Source organism: Chenopodium quinoa, unplaced genomic scaffold (assembly GCF_001683475.1).
Source record: "Chenopodium quinoa cultivar QQ74 unplaced genomic scaffold, ASM168347v1, whole genome shotgun sequence".
In the NCBI taxonomy this organism is placed as follows: Eukaryota; Viridiplantae; Streptophyta; class Magnoliopsida; order Caryophyllales; family Amaranthaceae; genus Chenopodium; species Chenopodium quinoa.
The window spans coordinates 316,996-335,291 of NW_018743099.1; the positions used below are offsets into that span (position 1 = coordinate 316,996).

Genomic DNA, 18,296 nt, shown 5'->3' on the forward strand with positions numbered 1-18,296 from the left:
ACAAATATATACTTCGTAATAAAAGTTAAAGAGTCAATCCAGGTTGGAGCAAAAAAAAAAAAAAAACTTCCAAAAAAAAAATACAATACAAAATGATACGGAGTAGTACATTATTATTGTAATATATTACTTCGAATATGTTTGTTTATTTTAGAAAAAAAATACCTATTATAAAATAATGTAAGATAGGTTAAAATATTATTATCATTGAATGCATATAGAATATACTTTGTATATAATATAGTTGCCAAATTGAAGGTAAAATATTCTAATATATATAAATTAATATTCACGAAGATTTGTAAAAAAAAAAAAAAAGAAAGGAAAGTAAAAAAATGGCGGGAAAATTTTTAATCATAACATGACAAGTGTCATGTCAGATTCACCTTTAGTATTATGTTATTGATTAATTTATACTGAAAAAACCCATTCGTCAATTTTGCTTACGTGGCATCTAAATTATTTAATTCTTACATAAATTAATATTTCCGTATTTAATTGGCTACCACTAAAATTTATTATCCTACATAAGTGCGCTGAAAAAATTAAATCCTACGTGGCTTTCTAAAAACTCGGGAAAAAACTCTCCTATATATATATATATTGGAGTCATTGAGGAATAGGGGTATATAGTACATACATACTTGTTTTTTTTCTTTTTTGTAGTCTTTTTGGCCAGATTTGAAATAACAAATAAATAAAAAGATCATGAAATAAGTGAATAAATTGGAGTCATTGAGGAATAGGGGTATATAGTAGATAATAATTAATAATAGCATATCAATGATATCATGTTACCCCATTTGTCTATCCTTATTATAATTTTTTCTTATTTGAATAGTGATTGTCCCATGAAAAAAGTCAAAATAGGAAAAAGCCGTAGACTCATTAATTACAGTCCATAAAAAGACCATGACAAATTGTCAACAGTTACTGCATTCTGCTACAATTTACACAGACTCAACATCTTTGGTTTGTATTCTTAGGGCAAACGGTGGTGAAGATGTCAGTCTCAAGTGGACGGTGGATACAAAATCCGATAACTAAGTACGACTTTTGATTGGTGTAGTATACACAATGTCCTGAAGGACTGAGTCAATAGGGCTCTTCTTGCTACCACAACAAATCATAGATTATCGTCATTTAATTTTATTGTTGTTTAGTTTGTTGGTGTGTTAAGCCCATGTCACCAAAAAAAAAAAAAAAATAACGACACAATTGCATTCTTACATTGCTTATTTGTTGAGGCCAATTCAATTAGCTTGTGTGTGCATATAACTTTGTCATCAAGTTTTAACTGATTGCAAGAATTGATCACCACATCTCTCAGGATAAACTATGTTATTAAACAATTTTTTATACTCAGCTTACAAAGCTCCCATAAGCTATTTGTCACCTATTTTTTAAATTCCAAAAGGGTGTCCAAAATCTAATTTGAATCATCTATTTGAGCATTTTTCAAATACCAAAAAAACTAATATAATTGCTCCAAAATTATAAATCTCATCATTCATCAATTTCCACATAAGACCATGTATACGACATAAGACTAAACAGTGTAAAAAATCAATAGAATGAAAGTATCTACTTTAGACGAATGGTCATACCATAATTTTCTTTACATATAAATAAAAATTCTATAAATAAAAATAAAAATTCTATAATGTAGAACTAATCAAGGAATCGAAATCCCAAAAGTGCAACAGATGCAATTGTAAGTTTGGAATAGTTTTTAAATGTCGGAGAGAATACCAATACTCTGTTTGATTTATATGATAGAATTTACTTTTTTTTTAATCTATTTTGTTGTCTTAATAAATTTCCAAAACTTATTATTCATTCGAACTTATTTCCTTAAAACATATTTTATCCGATATTTATTGAATACTTCATTTGTTTTTTTTTTTTACTTGACTTGTTTATTTTATCACGTTTGCCAATGCAAAATTTTAACGATCAATTTAATTCTCTATAAGTAAAAATTTTAAAATTTATATATTATGATAGTACTTATTGAGACGAATTCAAAAAGATCTTATATGAATATATTTTTCATTACATATTATTTACAAAAGACGGTCAAAGAAAGGGTGATGAAAAGTGTAAAAGTCAAAACGGGTCAAGTAAAAAAGAACGGAGGAAGTAACTATTTAATACGAAGTATTGGCCTTGTTTGGCAAATGGTTGTTGGCTGATTCACTTGGCTTGTTTGACCAGCTGGAATGTTTGGCTGTTTATAATGGCTTTTGAAATTAGTTGTTTAAGCTGGCTGTATATAAAAGTGTTTGGTAAATTAATTGTTGGCTGTTGGCTGTTTATTAGATGTGGGCCAACAAGCCAAAAGCCAACAAAAAAAAGCTACTCAAAGCAGCTTTTTCATTTTGGCTTAAAAGTTAGCTTTTTCGCTGACAAAAAAACCAATTACCAAACACATTTTTTTGACTGTTTGACTACATAAAAAAACCAAAAGTCAAAACCTAACCAAAAAGCCATCAAAAAACCATTTACCAAACATGGTAATTATTTTGTCTAAACTAATTTATTCCCAAAAAAAAAGATATTCTAAAAAAAAGGATAAAATAAAGTAGCTAGTAGGCTAGTACAAGTAGTAGATTTGATGATGTGAGCCATGAGCCCATGAGCCGGGTCGAGTTGATAAGATTGACTTACCGAGTCAACCAGGAAACCACAACTCAGTGTAAAAATAAAAATGAGAGTCCAAATTCAAAGTAGTGTCTTCCAAAAAATAAATTAAAAAAATTTAAAATTAGGGCTAAAAAATTTCCACAGAGTCCTTCCTACTTCACACCACCTCTCTCTCTACAATTACCCCTTTATCTTTCTCTCTCTTCCCAATCAATCCTTCAATGGCGGTTTTCGACATCTAGTCAACAACAACATCAAGGTATGCCCCCTCTTTTTTCGAAACTACAACAACTGTTTTTTTCCCCTTTTTTGCTGAATTTTTCATCTCCCCTTTTTTGATTGTTTTCCTGAATTTGTGCTTAATTTTGGTTGAATTTGATTGATTTTTGATGTTTCAGGATCTGTTGGATCCGAATCGATATATAGTGTAATTCGATTAAAAGGTTCGATTTTGATTTTTTGTTTGAAACCCTAGATTGTGTTAGGGATTGGGATTGTTGGGATGGAATGTTCTGGGGGTAAGCCGAGGGGTCGGCCGAGAAAGCGGAGAAGGGGAGATGGGCAAAATGGGGAGAATGTTGATGGTGAAGGAAATGTGCAGGATTTGGTGGAAAATAGTAATGGTGATTGTAATGGTGGTAATGAAGGGGAGGATGGTAAGAATGCCGGGAATTTTCGTAAACGAGGCCGGCCTCCGAAGAGGCGGGCCGTCGAGGTTAAGGGGGATGCAGTAGTTGGACGTTATGTATTAAAGGATTTTGAGGGCAATGGTGTTTTCTTAGGTAAAATTGTTTCCTATGATTCTGGATTGTATAGGGTTGATTATGAAGATGGGGATTTTGAGGATTTGGATAGTGGGGAATTGCGTGAGTTTTTGATTGGGGATGAACGTCAGAAGTTTGTGGGTGAGTTGTTGGAGAGGAAGAAGAAATTGGATGAGAATGTTGCTCAAAAAATTGATGTGAAGTCGAAAACAGATGAGAATGTTGCTCAAAAAACAGGTGGAAAGTCAAAAACTGATCGCAAAGTTGCTCGTAAGATTGGTCGTAAAAAGGAGGATGTTAGGAAGGTGGTAGATGAATCAGTAAAAGCGAGTGTGGCAGAGCCAATTGATGTTATTGACAAACCGGATTCTGTAAATATGATCAATGATATAGAGAAGATTGAGGTGCCAACATCAAGTGGGCGCCTTGATGAGGAGGTTGGCGGGAGTGAAGTGGATGATGATGACGATGTTTCTGATTCTTCTAGTGATTCGTGTGAATATGGTCAGGGTTGGGACACCAGGGCAGAGACTGAGATCCCTGACATTCCCCCTCCAGAATTGCCCCCTTCTTCTGGGTCAGTTGGTGTGCCAGAGGAATATGTGTCACATCTTTTTTCAGTTTATGGGTTTCTTCGATCGTTTAGCATTCACTTGTTTTTGAGCCCCTTCACTCTGGATGATCTCGTTGGTTGTCTTCGATGCACTGTTCCAAACACATTATTGGATGCTATTCATGTTGCTCTCTTGAAGGCCTTGAAACGACATCTTGAAGCGCAAGCTTCTGATGGATCGGAGCTTGCATCAACATGCCTGAGGTAATGTATATTGCTATATTGCTCAATTGCTCCACATGCTGACCTATCATTCTGTTTAACTTAACTATTATTTCCAAAAGCAGTAGTTACATTAATTCATTTATACTGGAGGTTGTATGATTGTTTGGAGGTCAATTTGTTAGATGAACTAGATTAGTCTCGTGCAATGCACGGTTTACAAAATTAATTGAGCACAGTTTACAAAATTAATTGAAATTTTATTTTTAAGGTAATTTTATTACTTGCTACCCGGTATTAAGGTAAGCTATAAAAACACATCTATAAGATTAAAATATATGAGCAAGTGGCAATTTGATCTAAGGATAGATTTCTTTTACACAAAAAACATGAACATATAAACTTTTAGCTAAATTTTGAATAGTTATGGGTAGTTTGAATGTGTTTAAATAATTGTGAAGAGATTATCATAATTAATGCTCTGTAATTTTTCTTTTTCAAAAAATAGAACCTAAACAATTATGAGGGAAAAAGAATAAAATATTGACATCAGTAGTGCATTTAGGCGGGAAAACTTTACATAGTAAAGTGACACATGTACAATTTTACAAGAAAGTTATAGTTATAGATTATTTACTTGCCCTCCATGCATTGTCTCATATTGTTATATCTAATTCTTTCTGCAGATGCATTGACTGGGGTTTGCTTGATATCTTGACTTGGCCAGTTTACTTGGTTCATTATTTGATGGGAATGGGGCATTTGGATCGAAAAGAGTGGAAAGGTTTTTACATTGATGCCTTGCAGAAAGATTATTGTACCTTGTCTATTGGGACAAAGTTGATGGTTCTACAGATTTTGTGTGATGATGCTCTAGTTGCTGAAGAAATAAGGGCAGATATTGATGAGCGGGAGGAATCTGAAGTTGGAATTGATTTCGACGGGATTTCATCAAATCCTCTTGAGAATGGGCCTAGGAAGATGTATCCCAGATCTGCCAAAACTTCCATTAGCAAGAACAGGGAAAATGTCATTCCGGAGGCAGAAACTAGTATTTCGTTTGGATCTAATTCTATGACTGTGAAGGGCAAGGATCAAGATACCAAGCCTGATAACATTAATGAGGATGTAAATGGGGATGAGTGCCGGCTTTGTGGAATGGACGGGTTTTTGCTTTGCTGTGATGGCTGCCCTTCAGCTTATCACTCTAGATGTATAGGTGTGAACAAGTTATCTATACCTGATGGGAACTGGTTTTGTCCTGAATGTAAAATTAGCAGACTCAGTCCACCCATCACAATGAAAACATCATTGAGAGGAGCTGAAATTTTTGGTGTCGATCCATATGCACAGCTGTTCTTGGGTACTTGCAATCACTTGATGGTGTAGGTTTTTAGCTCCCCATAGTATCTCTACTTGATTTCCTTATTGTTTTTGAAATTTAATGAAAGACTGAAGTGTTAATGGATACTGATATACAGTAAACTTTGTCGTGGTTGACATAATTAGTAACAATAGACATGTACTAGTGTGAATTAGATTTGAGATGTGAAATTTGTAAATGGTATATATAACCAGTATTAAGAACATATGTGAGGAAAGGTTTGTCGTATGAGTATTAATTATATACCTAATAATTAGATTTGTATTTATTGTTGGAGAAGAGAAGTATTTTAATCAATCAATACTAATAAATTTGAATAAGGAAAGCAGAATATTTAGATTTGCGGCATTGTCAATATAGTTGTTATGCAGCTAAATAAATTCGGTGTAATATCCGCTCTTTCTTTCTTTGCTTACGTCATTTCTTTTTCGGCATACATATATGTAAACTAATGTTGTATTTCCTTTTTTTTGGAAATCTGCTATTGCAGGCTGAAAGTCTCCTTAAAGCCATCGCCGTTTGTCAGATACTACAATTGTAATGATATTCCAAATGTTGTAGCATCCCTTTGTTCATCGGAGTATCATGCAGTTTCTTACTCAGGCATCTGTCAGGCAATATTGAAGTACTGGGAACTGCCGCAGGTTTGGTTTCCAGCTCTTATAAGTAGTCAAACAACCCTGGCTTTGGAAAAGAAAGATGATGACTTCGAGTTGCTTATTGATGAGACTGGAAATCAGGTTCTTAACAAGGGTGAACTTGAAAACTATGCCAGTTTTGTAGGGGAAAGTGCTTTAAATTCCGTGTCTGCATTAAGCAATGAAAAGTGTGCTTTTACACCTGTTTGCGATGATGTTTCATTGGGTGCTTCAGTACAAAAAGATATTTCTGTGCCAAAAATGGATGGTGCTGCAATGAATGAGCTTTCAACTATGCCCAGCAAGGTTTTTGAGCATGCTGAGCTTCATTGCTCATCAAAGCAAGGGCTTGCTGATGGATCTATTAAGTCGGGAATTTCATCAGTCACCTATGGGTACAACAGCAGTAGCGCAGGGCTGAAGAATGGTGTTTGTCTGCCTGGAAATGTTAATTTGCACGGAAATGAAGATCGTAATCAACCTGGTGGCAGAGCAGTTCAGCGACTGAAGGATAGTTGCTTATACATTGGATCTGCTTTTAAACCTCTTGTGTACATAAATCATTATGTGCACGGAAACTTTGCGGCATCTGCTGCTGCTAATTTTGCGGCGCTTTCATCTGATGAAAATCAATCTTCTGAGCTTCATGCATCCGATCCCAGGAAAGTCATGTCTGCTAAAGTTACGCTGCAGGCAAAAGCTTTCTCTTCTGCAGCTGCTCGGTTTTTCTGGCCTAGTACCGAAAAAAAATTATTTGAAATTCCAAGAGAGCGCTGTAGTTGGTGTCTTAACTGCAAAGCCACTGGCTGTAGCAGAAAGGCTTGCTTACTAAATCAAGCTGTACTGAATGCTACACGAGCAGCAATGAAGTTTTGCTCTGGCCTTAGGCTGGTGAAAAATGTAGAGGGTGGCCTTTATGGTATAGCAGCATATACCTTGTACTTGGAAGAAAGCCTGCGCGGGCTAATAGTTGGACCATTTCATAGTGCAAGTTATGAAAAACTGTGGCGTAAGAAAGTTGAGCAGGCTTCTACCTGCAGTGAAATGAAGTCTCTTTTGCTTGAAGTAAGTTTGTCTTTCAAATTTGCATCTTTAACTTTTTTCTTTTTTATCTGCTAATTAAACTTTAAGGCCCACCTTTTTTTGTAGTTTGTGGCTTGGATTCAAGCTAAGCAATTTTTCAATTGTCATCTTTTCCCTTAAATCCATTATTTTTTGTAGGTTACACACTCACTATTTAATTTTGCTTTTTAAAGACTCCACATCTTATTATAGGCTTTATGAAGAGGGAGAAACAATAGGAAACATTTATGGTTCAATTTTTAGCAACAGGATTTCTGTGAGGTGCCACTAAATTGTCAAAAACTGAATACTCCCTCCTTCCCATCATTTGGTGCTTGTATTCCTTTTTGGGTGTCCCAAAATATTGTGCTTGTACTTCTACCGTAATACAATTACCTTTTCTTTTTAACGTTTCCAATATTAAATAACCCTACATTTCCCCATATTTCGTGGCACTATTTGTTTTTTCATCCTTTCCATATAAAAACTCGTATATTTTAAGTTTTTATTAAATGCCATTATTTAGTATTTGCCTTTCCCTTACAAATACCCCTACATTGAAGAATACTACAAACTTCCTTTAGGCATCCACTATCCTTAATTCCCGTGAAAACTGAGAAGCGGGCACTATATTATTGGTCGGAGTAATTACATGGATTTTGATACGTTAAGGCATTCATGAATTTTACGCTTAACATTTATGATGGTTATGTAGTTTCTGCTTCTGGTGCTATCAGGAGCGTTATGTCTAAATATATTTAGTGTTATAAAATCTTTTCTATCCTCTTCATTTGGGAGAAAAAGCAAAATAAAGAGATATTTATGAATAAATTGTCAAATTAATGCTGTTATGGAATTGATATCTTGACTTGATTTTGTCTTGTTCTTTTACATTACATTATATATATATATTTTATATTTTTATATCCCTAGTGCTTGATCAAGAAGACTCTTATGAATCTACCATTACTCATGAGACCTTATGTTTTGTTTTGTAACTGTAGCTAGAAGAAAACCTCTGCGTCAATGCACTCTCTTCAGATTGGACTAAGCTAGTAGATAGTTGGATGGATGAATCATCTGTGTCTCAAAGCGCTTGTGCAACTGCGTCAATTCAGAAACGAGGTCCCGGGAAACGTAGGAAGCATCTTGCTACAGCTGAAATTACAACGGAGGACTCTAATGACAGTTCGCGTGATATAAACTGGAGGAGTGGAAAGCTAGCAAAGCTTGTATTCCAGAGAGCAACACTTCCTCGTTCCGTCCTTAGGAAAGCAGCTCGTCAAGGTATTATTATACCTTTCGAAGAACAAGTTGCTCATTTAGTTCTTGGGTTTTCTGATTTTAAGCATTATTAAGGAGAGTTATACAGACAGATCTCTAATGCTAATTTGTCCCACTCTTTAGGCGGTTCAAGGAGGATTTCAGGAATATATTATACAGAAGGATCAGACGTTCCCAAGAGAAGCAGACAATATTTATGGAGAGCAGCTGTTGAGATGTCTATGAATGCATCAGGGCTTGCACTCCAGGTCACTCATCTTTAATGTTTTGTACAGAATAATTATTGCTCTTTCTAAATTACTCCATCTGAAAGTACTTGTCACATTGTTTGAACCTGCCTTTTAATAGCTTGATTTTACTAAAATTGCCTTTTTAACATGTTGCTCTGTCCACCTTTCCATTTATTCCCTCTTTTTTTGTTTTGTTTTTTGTTTTTTTGTTTGTTTGTTTGTTTGTCTGTTTGTTTTTTCTTTTTTTTTTTTAATTGTGTGTGTGTGTGGGGGGGGGGGGGGGGGGTGTTATCTTGACTTCTCGAGAAATCAAATCGTAAACCCTTGTTATTTTATGGAACGTTATACCTTTTTCCAGACATTCTATAAAAACATGTGACAATTACTTCCTGACTAAGAGAGAGTAATGTTATAGTATTTCACAATTAACTTTCCTTTGTAGTTCAATAAGCTGAAATAAAATGGCATCTACAGGTGAGATATTTAGATTATCATATAAAGTGGACAGATCTTCTTCGTCCTGAGCAAAATCTTCAGGATGGGAAGGGTCCAGAAACAGAAGCCTTTGCTTTTAGAAATGCCCGGGTCTGTGGCAAGAAGATTGTGGAAAATAAGATTTTGTATGGAGTAGTCTTTGGACAGCAGAAACATCTTTCTTCTCGCCTCTTGAAGAGCATTATTGAGAAAGAAGAAACCCAAGATGGAAAGGAAAAATATTGGTTTATTGAAACACGGATTCCTTTGTATCTGATTAAAGAATATGAGGAAAATGCAGAGAAAACTTGTCTGCCACCTTCGAAGAAACCTGATCGTTATACCAAACATCAAAAGAGACAATTGAAAGCTTCTCGTAAGAGAGCTGTATTTCTCTATCTTTCACGAAAGATAGATGACTTGCAAATGTGTTTTTGTGCGTCTTGTCACCGAGATGTTTTACTTGGGTAAGCTTCCTCACTTCACTTTACTCTGTCTTTCGACATTTTAAGGTTGTTTTTGACAGGCTCTAGTATACTGATGATAAGTTCTTTGTTGTGGTTTCAGGGTTTCTGTTGTGTGCAGTGCTTGTGAAGGTAAGCTATGTTGAGCTGTTTTCTTGCTTTAGGTCTCAAAATTGTCAATTTTCCTTGTTTGTTGTCATTTATCATTTCAAGTTCATACATGATTTAACCTGTCATTTTGTACTTTTATATTTATAAGGCATTGTCTCTTACAATGTCACCATGTAGCAGTCCTTTTTTTTTTTATCATTGTATATTTCATGTCATGGCAATTGGTGATGCTTGAGATTGCGCCTTCTTGTCGATCTCTTATTGTCCTCATACTGAAACATAAAATGAGTTACAAATTCCAGGCACCTTTAACAGTTTGACACTATTATTTCTAATTCATGCCACAAAGAGTTGTCTATTTCGTGACTAGCAATATAAAATACATTCTTTGATGTCTATGAATGACTCAATTAAAGCACGAAATCCTTTTTGACTTGCTCATTGTTATATTGTTGATGCTTATGACTGTGATTTCTTTGTTCAGGTTTTTGCCACAAGGGATGTACCATAAGCTCAACTGTCCTAACAAATGATGATGTTGAATTCGTAACCACTTGCAAGCAGTGTTCTTGTGGCAAACCTCTTACTCTAAACAACGGCTCTGTTGAATCGCCAACAAGTCCTTTAGTGGTGCAGGGGCATGAGTATCAGAATTCTGCCACCGCTGCTAAAAGTGCAAAGCTGAAACATCATCAGAATTCTATGACTCTCTCCAAAAGTTCAAGGGCCAAAACTAATGGCAAAGTACTGCCACCTGTTGGAACTTTAGAGACTGACAAGAAACCTGCTTCATCTGATTCTAGTTTGTCTAAGTATCGAAAACGACAACAGTACTGGGGTCTCATCTGGAAGAAGAAGTCTGTAGATGGTGCTGGATCTGAATTTCGGTCTAATAATATTCTTTTCAGGGGTGCTTATGGTATGAATTCAGTAGGCCCAGAGTGTCAATTGTGTCAGAAGCCATACACTCCACATTTGATGTACATCCGTTGTGAATCATGCCAAAGTAAGCTTCTGAAGGCTCTCTTTTCTTTGCAGCCCCTCTCTCTCTCTCTCTCTCTCCCTCCCTCCCTCCCTCCCTCCCTCCCTCTCTCTCTCTCTCTCTCTCTCTCTCTCTCTCTCTCTCTCAATGTAAAAATCTATAATGAAGTGCTTTTGCAGATTGGCACCATGCTGATGCTATTGAACTTGACGAGTCGAAACTTTCCAATGTGTTGGGATATAAGTGTTGCCGTTGTCGCAGAATTAAGACTCCAACGTGCCCATATGCAGACAAAAAGTCGCAGATAAAGAAAATACTCATTAAAGGTCCGAAGGAAGAGACGGTGCTAGCCGATTCTGTTTCCGAAGCCTTTTCAGAGCAAGCTGAATCGGTACCTTCAACTCCAATGTCTCTGATGGAGGATGATGTTTTCATTCCAGTGGATGATCCTCTTCTTATGTCTGTTTCGAAAGTTGAACAAATACCTGAGCCACAAGAAGAATTGCAGTTTGACTGGAACACTCCTTTTGGGCCAGGCCCCCAAAAGCTTCCAGTCAGAAGGCATATTAAGAATGAAAGGGATGATGATGGGCTTATCTGGAATGATTATCCTGTTGTACAGCCACCTACATCTGATGAGACAAAAACCATTTCCAATTTTCATTCTGAGTGGGATGTCCCTAATGGTAGTTTTGAAGATGGAACAGCATTGGACTATGAGAACTTCAACTATGAAAACACTGATTATGAACCACAGACCTACTTTTCTTTTACAGAGTTGCTAGAGGCTGATGATGGAAATCAGTTTGAAGGAGTTGATATGTCTGGAGATGCCTGGGAGGATTTGCAATGTGAATATTCCCAGAGCGGATTCCCAGAGCATTATGAAATGGAGCCTGTTATTGATCATGTACCAGCCACATGTATGGAAGCTGCAATAGCTGTTAGTTGTAATATCTGCTCACAACCAACACCGGCTCCTGATCTTGCCTGTCATACATGTGGTTTACAGATTCACAGCCAATGCTCACCTTTAGAAGATGTCTCTCAGGGTGACAGCTGGAGGTGCGGCAACTGCAGGGGATGGTGTTGATTATCAAGGTCTTCTAGAGATGCAGATTTTTGATCCAGTTCTTGCTTCTTTTTTGGGGCACTAGGAAGCTGGACAGATGGCAGATTTTCCAACATCAGTAGGTACCCAATTGGAAATTTTTGCTCACTACTGTATTTGGGGTTGATGTGAATGCTTGTGCTCTGATTGATAATAGTGTAACTGAAAAGATCCTCAGCCAGCTATTGTCTTCCTGGTTATAACTCATTACTCTTCTGATGATAGTGGTCAGGCTTTGATACATGGATGTTTAAAGGGTTTTTGGCGTGTTAATCATGAAATGTGGGCCTCTCTCGATTGAGCAAATGGGAGATAGAGAGGGGTGGGTGGAGGTGGGGTTGGGTGGGGAATGGGTTGAACTGATTGTTAGCTTAGATTTTTGGCTCTCCTGGAGGTGGGGTGTTGGGTGATGCCTAATGTTAATCTATACTCGTAGATAAGCTTGTTTTTGGTGTGCTTATCTTGCTCGAGTAACTTGTGTAATGATCATGGAAATCACAAGTAATTTTTTTGCTAATGACATCAGATTCTGTTTGGATGAATTATTTCACTGTATTCCTTGAGTGATACTGTGATATTACATCAAATCGGGCAATTGAGTTTTTACTCACTTAATCTTTGTTATAATAGTGTTTCTTTTAAAAAATTGTACCTAGTTAATGTACTCTTAATTATAGAAGTGAGTAGGTGTAAGAAAACGGCACACGGGCACAGATAAAAAGGTGGGTGAAGATGAAAATAAATAAATAAAGTACTGGGATGAAGCCGCAATAGAGTCAAATGGTTAAAATTTGTTTGCTAAAACACATGGAGTAGAAAAAAAGTACAAATGCATACATTTAATTAAAACATCTCAAAAGGGAAAGTATGTATTAAACTCACTATTGAAAATGTGCTGGGCCAATTAGTATTATGTATTTCTGGAGTACCTAGTATTGTACTCCAGGCCAATCTAATAAATAGGCTGGAAACCCAACTTAAAAAAAAGTGCACGTATAATTTATTTCATGAAATAACAAGTTAACAAACGAAATAACATAAAAACATAAAATAGAAGCATATTATTCCAGTTACTGAACATGATATTTATTGTTATTGAACATGTTATTTTAGAACTACTCAATGTTATTTCATATTTTATGACTTTAGAAACATACCATTCTTAGGAAAATTTCACACCAATAATCCAACCTTTCACTCATTCTCCCAGAATAATCTAACCTTTGGATTAACCCTGAATAATCCTAAGTTTGGTACATATTATCTTTTACCAAGCCTTTTTAACCTGCAACCGGCTGGGAAAGTCAACACATGATTAGTTGACATTTTGGGCGGTTGATTTCCCTCGAAAATGAATTGAAGGTTCTTTAATTCTTCCAACCAACTACGTCACCATCATCATCAATACGAAGCTCCCTCCTTTCCTCACTACAGTCAGTCTCTCTCTTTCACTTTCATTTATTCATTTTTCACTCTCACCTTATATTTACTGCTCTCTGTTTGCTCTCCACCTAAATTCGTACTTGCTACTGTACCTAGTGAAATCAGCGAAGAAGGCGTGCTCAAATTGGTGTGGTCCTTGAAGAAAGTGTCTGCGTTTATAGGTACGTGCTTAGATTACCCAAAATTTCTTTCCTTTTATGGTTAATTGCGTGTATCTGGGTTGATTTTGGATTTTTGTTAAAAAAGGGCTCTGCTTTAGCGGTTTTTTGACATGTGCTTATGGTAATTGATTTTGGTGGGTAATATGTAAATTGGTGGGTAATTAGGGCTGTATAATTGTCATTTGTGTATTTATTGTTATTGTTGGTAATTGGCTGAATGTTTATGTGTTTTTTGGTTGTTGATGTTTAATGTCAGAGGATGGCTGATCCTTTTGCTGCTGTGGCTCTAAAGTACTGGTATGGGGGTACTTTTAGAAGTGATGCTAATGGTATGTTAGTGTATGAGGGTGGTATAGGAAGGACCTTTAACATTGGCCCTGATGAATTGTGTTGGTGGTGGTTGGAAGATTTTGCTAAGCAATGTTGAGGGTATGAGACAATAGAAAGTGTGCATTACTTAGTACCTGGAGAGAACTTAAGTCAAGGGTTAAGGAAGGTATACTCTGACTATGAGGTGAATGAATTGCGTGAGTTAGTATTCAAGTATAGGGGTATTGAGGTGTATGTGATAGAAGGGGTAAAACTGCCAGTGTTAAGACTTCAATGAACCCTCACAACAACAGATAATCTGTCAACCTTTGATAAAGGAAGACATGGCACAAAAACTAACAATAAGGAGGGTCCTACTTAAAACTTTAATGATAAAAGATGCTTCCAACTAGAAAGATGCCTCACAAAGTTTGACTCCTTCCTTAACTAGTGTAGATAAAAGTGTCCAACCTAACACCAAATCCAAGAGAAAGCAGATACAACCAAAGCAACCACTACTTCCTGTATCCACATTCTACCAGGACTCCTCTTAACTAACCCATTCCTTCCCAACATCTGAACTGATACTTAACCTTCCAACAGATGATGATGATTTATGGTTAGATAATAGAGCAGATATTCCTTTAAAGTGGGATGAGCTTGTGGGGGGGGGGGGGGTATGAGAGCAGTGGGGAAGAAAAAGATCCAAATTACAACCCAGAGATAGATAACGGTACAACAATTGTTGGTGTTGAGGATGAGTTTGATGATAGTGATGACTGCAGCCTAGATCTGGAAGATGAGCTTAATTTAAGTGGTGATGAACATTTGAATGAGGGTGTAAATGATGAATCATGTGGGGATGAGACTGACCTGAGTGATGAAGGGTACAAACAACAAAGGAGAGAGTTAGATCTTGCTCTTCCAGGTTAATAGAGCTAGCAAGTCAACTTCAGTTAGAGGCAGCTGCAGGGAGGTTAGGGATTGAATCATGGGACAAAGCTACAGGGAAAAACCACATGTGGAAAAAGAAGATCAATCTACTGAACAGGGGTATGAGAGTGAATATGATGACAGTGAGGATGATATGCTAACTCCAAACAACAGTGGAGACGAAGAAGAAAGTAAATCTGAGAGGAGGAAGAGGTCAGGTGGTCTTATAAGTGCAGATACAGATTTCAGTGTCTTTAATTGGAAGGTTGGGCAAAGATTCTCTTCAAGGGTTGCTTTTAGGGATGTTGTAGCTTGGTATGGTATTTGACAAGGTAGGGATGTGAGTGTTGAAATTAGTGATATACACAGACAACAAAGATTAAGTGTTAGATGTGTACAGGGGTGTAGTTTTTTCCTGTATGGGTCTTGGGATTCAAGGAGAGCAACCTTTGTTGTTAGGAGGGTGAAAACAGAACATAGTTGCTGTAAGAACATGAAAAAAAACAAACAACTCAAGTCAGGTTGGGTAGCAAGACAGTTTCTTGAGGTTTTCAAAAGCAAACCTCACTGCCAGCAAAAGAAATAATAGAAATTTTGAAGAGGGCATTCAAGATTGTTGTGAAAAGGGGATTTGCATACAAGGTTAAGTATGTTGCTCATAAAATGCTCCATGGTTCAATGCATGAGCATTAGTAAAAGGTAGGAGGATACATAGCTGCAACGAGGAATATCAGTCATGGTGGCACCTTTGAGCTGGTAATTGTCACAACATTAAACAATTTTGTACAACAACCTTCTCCAACTGTATTTCAAAGGCTTTTTACTTGCTTTGAGGGGCTGAAAAAGGGATGGAAAGAGGGATCCAGGAAGGTCATTTGTGTTGATGTTTTTTTTTCTGAAAACTTTCTTGGGAGGGCAGTTATTATCAGTAATGGGGAGGGATGGAAATGACCAGATATATCCAATAGCATGGGCAGTAGCTGAGGGTGAGAACAATTTGTCATGGGAGTGGTTCTTTCTACATCTCAAAGACTGCTTGGAGCTTGATGAAGGTCAGGGTGTGTGCATTATATCAGATGAACACATGGTGAGTCACAATCTTCTGAATTTATTCATAGTTATTAATGTGTTCATGGTTATAGGTTTGATTGTTTAGATAGGTTGTGAATTTATTCACAATCTTCTGAATTGATATTTGTAGGGTATTTTGAATGCTGTGAAGAGTGTCTTGCCAAAGGCAGAACATAGACACTGTGGTAGGCATGTGTTTGCACATTGGCCTAAATCATTTAGGGAGGATGAAATGAAGCTTCATTTTTGGAAAATTGCTAAGTGTTACAACTTAGCTGATTATAATGATGATATTGAGGATTTGAACAAGTTGGATCCATATGCAGCAGTGGCATTCAAAGCTTATAACCCAAAGCTCTTCTGCAAGGATTTTTTGGATTGCTCTGTCAAGTCAGATGCAATTACATCAAACATGGCTGAGACCTTCAATGGTTACATAATCAATCCTAGAACAAAGCATCTGATATACATGCTTGAAGACATTAGGTGTGCTCTGATGCAAAGACTTCTGCAAAAAAGGCTTGAAATGCAGAAGTGCACCTCAAATCTTTGCCCTAAGATTCAAATAAGGCTTGAGAAAAATAATGAGAAAGCAGCTATGTGTGATGTCAGCTCTTCCACAGAGACTCTTTTTATTGTCAGCCACTATTTATGACCAACTGGTTGTTAATTTGGAGGCTAAGACATGTACGTACATGTAGAAAGTGGGACATGGTTGAAATACCATGTTGTCATGCCATTGCCTGTATTTTCTTCTTGCACCAAGATGCTGAAGATTATGTTGGCAGCTGCTATTGGAGGGAGGTTTATTTTAAAGCTTATGCAGGTGATGTGTTTGTTTTGTTTTTAAGTTAATAATGTTTATTCACATATCATACATATCATGTTAACTAAGTTACTATTTTTGGAACAGGATCAATTCCACCATGTGAAGGTGAGAGACATTGGCCAAAGGTGAACTACACAGTGGAACCTCCCCCAATCAAGATTGGCCCAGGAAGGCCTAGAAAGAACAGGATAAAGGATCTTGCAGAAATCCCTTCCAAACCAGGGCATTTATCAAGGGTAGGCATGGAGATGACTTGCAGCCACTGCTTAGTGAAAGGGCACAATAAAAGGAGGTGCCCTAACAAAGACTAACCACCTGTTGGTGAACCTCCTCAAAAGAAGCAGAAGGGCAGGCCAAGAAAAGAGGGTTCAGATCTTGCAGCACCTTATACTGATATGCCTATCTCCAATGAGCTACCTATAGTTGCATAAGTACCAACACTAGGTGAAAAAACAAAATTGGCACCGGTTCAAAACCCCTTAATGCCACCGGTTTGAACCGGTGCCAATGTGGGGGGTGCTAATAAGTGGTTTTAAATGCCACCGGTTCAAACCGGTGGCAAAAGTCGGAATTGCCAATGGTTAACCGGTGCAAAAAAATCTCAAAAAAATTAATTCAATGATTTTGGCACCGGTTAACCGGTGCTAAAAGTGCCAACAAAATCATTTTTTTTCTGTTCATATATTATGATAGTACTTATCGAGACGAATTCAAAAATATATCACATGAATATGTTTTTCATTACATATTATTCACAAAGTGTAAAAATTAAAGCGGGTCAAGTAAAAAAGAACGAATGAAGTATTATATAATAACATTTATTTATTTTATAGACGTAAAAAAATTAAGTCAACCATAGTATGTGAATAGTGCAAAAATCGAAGTGATGCATTTAAAAAAAAACGGAAGGAGTAATAATTTTGATCCAAATTATCATCAAATTCTTCAATATAATTTTCTTCTTCTCTTTTCTTCTTCTCTTTTCTTCTCCTTTAATTTGTTCTTCATTTTCTCTCTCCTGTTTTTTTTTTTTTATTATTTTCACTTTTATTTCACTTTTTTGATTGAATTTGTATCTTACAACATGGAATTAGTTGTTATTCCCTAGATTAGTGTTTTGTTTTGTTGATTTGTAATTAGGTTTTTATTTTTTTATTTTTTTTATGTTAGTTTTAATTGTTTTTTTTGTTTGATTTTTGGTTAGCTTTGATCAATTTCGATTTATTATGTATGAATTTTGTGTAAATTTCGTTCTTCATGATTTTTTTTTGTTCATAATTTTTGTTTATGAATTTCGATTTGTTATGTGGTGATTTTGTGCTTAATTTCGATTGATTAAGTTTTATCCGATTTTTTGAATTCATATGAATTGCATTTTGTTGGCTTTGATCAATTTGATCTGTGTATGAATTTTGATTTAAAATATGAACACATGCATTTTAGTAAATGAACTTACGTATTCAAAACATGAACATATGCATTGGTTCATTTTTTGAATGCGTATAAACACAAGCATTTCAGAAGGTGAACGTATACATAAAAAATATGAACATATGGATTTCAAAAAGTGAACATATACATTTCAGAAAGTTTACAAAAGCATTTTAGAAAGTTTACATAAGCAT

General features: G+C 36.2%; 2 protein-coding genes across 5 annotated transcripts; both read left to right on the plus strand.

The window, feature by feature from the left end:
* Window positions 1-2,443: 2,443 nt before the first annotated feature.
* LOC110731794 (DDT domain-containing protein PTM-like) lies at window positions 2,444-12,533 on the plus strand. The gene is made up of 10 exons (XM_021911675.1): window positions 2,444-2,905; window positions 3,045-4,227; window positions 4,872-5,570; window positions 6,060-7,272; window positions 8,274-8,556; window positions 8,677-8,801; window positions 9,258-9,724; window positions 9,825-9,853; window positions 10,317-10,838; window positions 10,994-12,533. The coding sequence occupies exons 2-10, from the start codon at window positions 3,149-3,151 to the stop codon at window positions 11,905-11,907; spliced, it is 5,331 nt and encodes a 1,776-aa protein (XP_021767367.1). The 5' UTR covers window positions 2,444-2,905; window positions 3,045-3,148; the 3' UTR covers window positions 11,908-12,533.
* A 588-nt stretch (window positions 12,534-13,121) lies between these two features.
* Window positions 13,122-17,339, plus strand: LOC110731795. 4 transcript variants are annotated; one of them, XR_002513355.1, is made up of 3 exons: window positions 13,184-15,858; window positions 15,973-16,668; window positions 16,756-17,339. XR_002513355.1 is itself a non-coding variant. In XM_021911677.1 (3 exons), the coding sequence occupies exons 2-3, from the start codon at window positions 15,655-15,657 to the stop codon at window positions 16,495-16,497; spliced, it is 729 nt and encodes a 242-aa protein (XP_021767369.1). In that variant the 5' UTR covers window positions 13,184-13,529; window positions 13,786-15,654; the 3' UTR covers window positions 16,498-17,339. The 4 variants fall into 4 exon arrangements, 2 of the variants coding, with proteins under 2 accessions (XP_021767369.1, XP_021767368.1); XM_021911677.1 differs by having other exon boundaries at window positions 13,184-13,529; window positions 13,786-15,858; window positions 15,973-17,339; XR_002513356.1 differs by having other exon boundaries at window positions 13,122-15,858; window positions 15,932-17,339.
* Window positions 17,340-18,296: the final 957 nt, after the last annotated feature.

What these genes read in the sequence shown, in the direction of transcription:
- LOC110731794 (XM_021911675.1), top strand. Translation starts at nt 3,149, where the DNA reads ATGGAATGTTCTGGGGGTAAGCCGAGGGGTCGGCCGAGAAAGCGGAGA. An exon ending in ACTTGCAATCACTTGATGGT is followed by an intron (nt 5,571 to 6,059) that starts GTAGGTTTTTAG and finishes CTGCTATTGCAG; the next exon opens with GCTGAAAGTCTCCTTAAAGC. An exon ending in CCGTTGTGAATCATGCCAAA is followed by an intron (nt 10,839 to 10,993) that starts GTAAGCTTCTGA and finishes GTGCTTTTGCAG; the next exon opens with ATTGGCACCATGCTGATGCT.
- LOC110731795 (XM_021911676.1), top strand. Translation starts at nt 15,655, where the DNA reads ATGTTTTTTTTTCTGAAAACTTTCTTGGGAGGGCAGTTATTATCAGTA. An exon ending in TTATATCAGATGAACACATG is followed by an intron (nt 15,859 to 15,972) that starts GTGAGTCACAAT and finishes TGATATTTGTAG; the next exon opens with GGTATTTTGAATGCTGTGAA.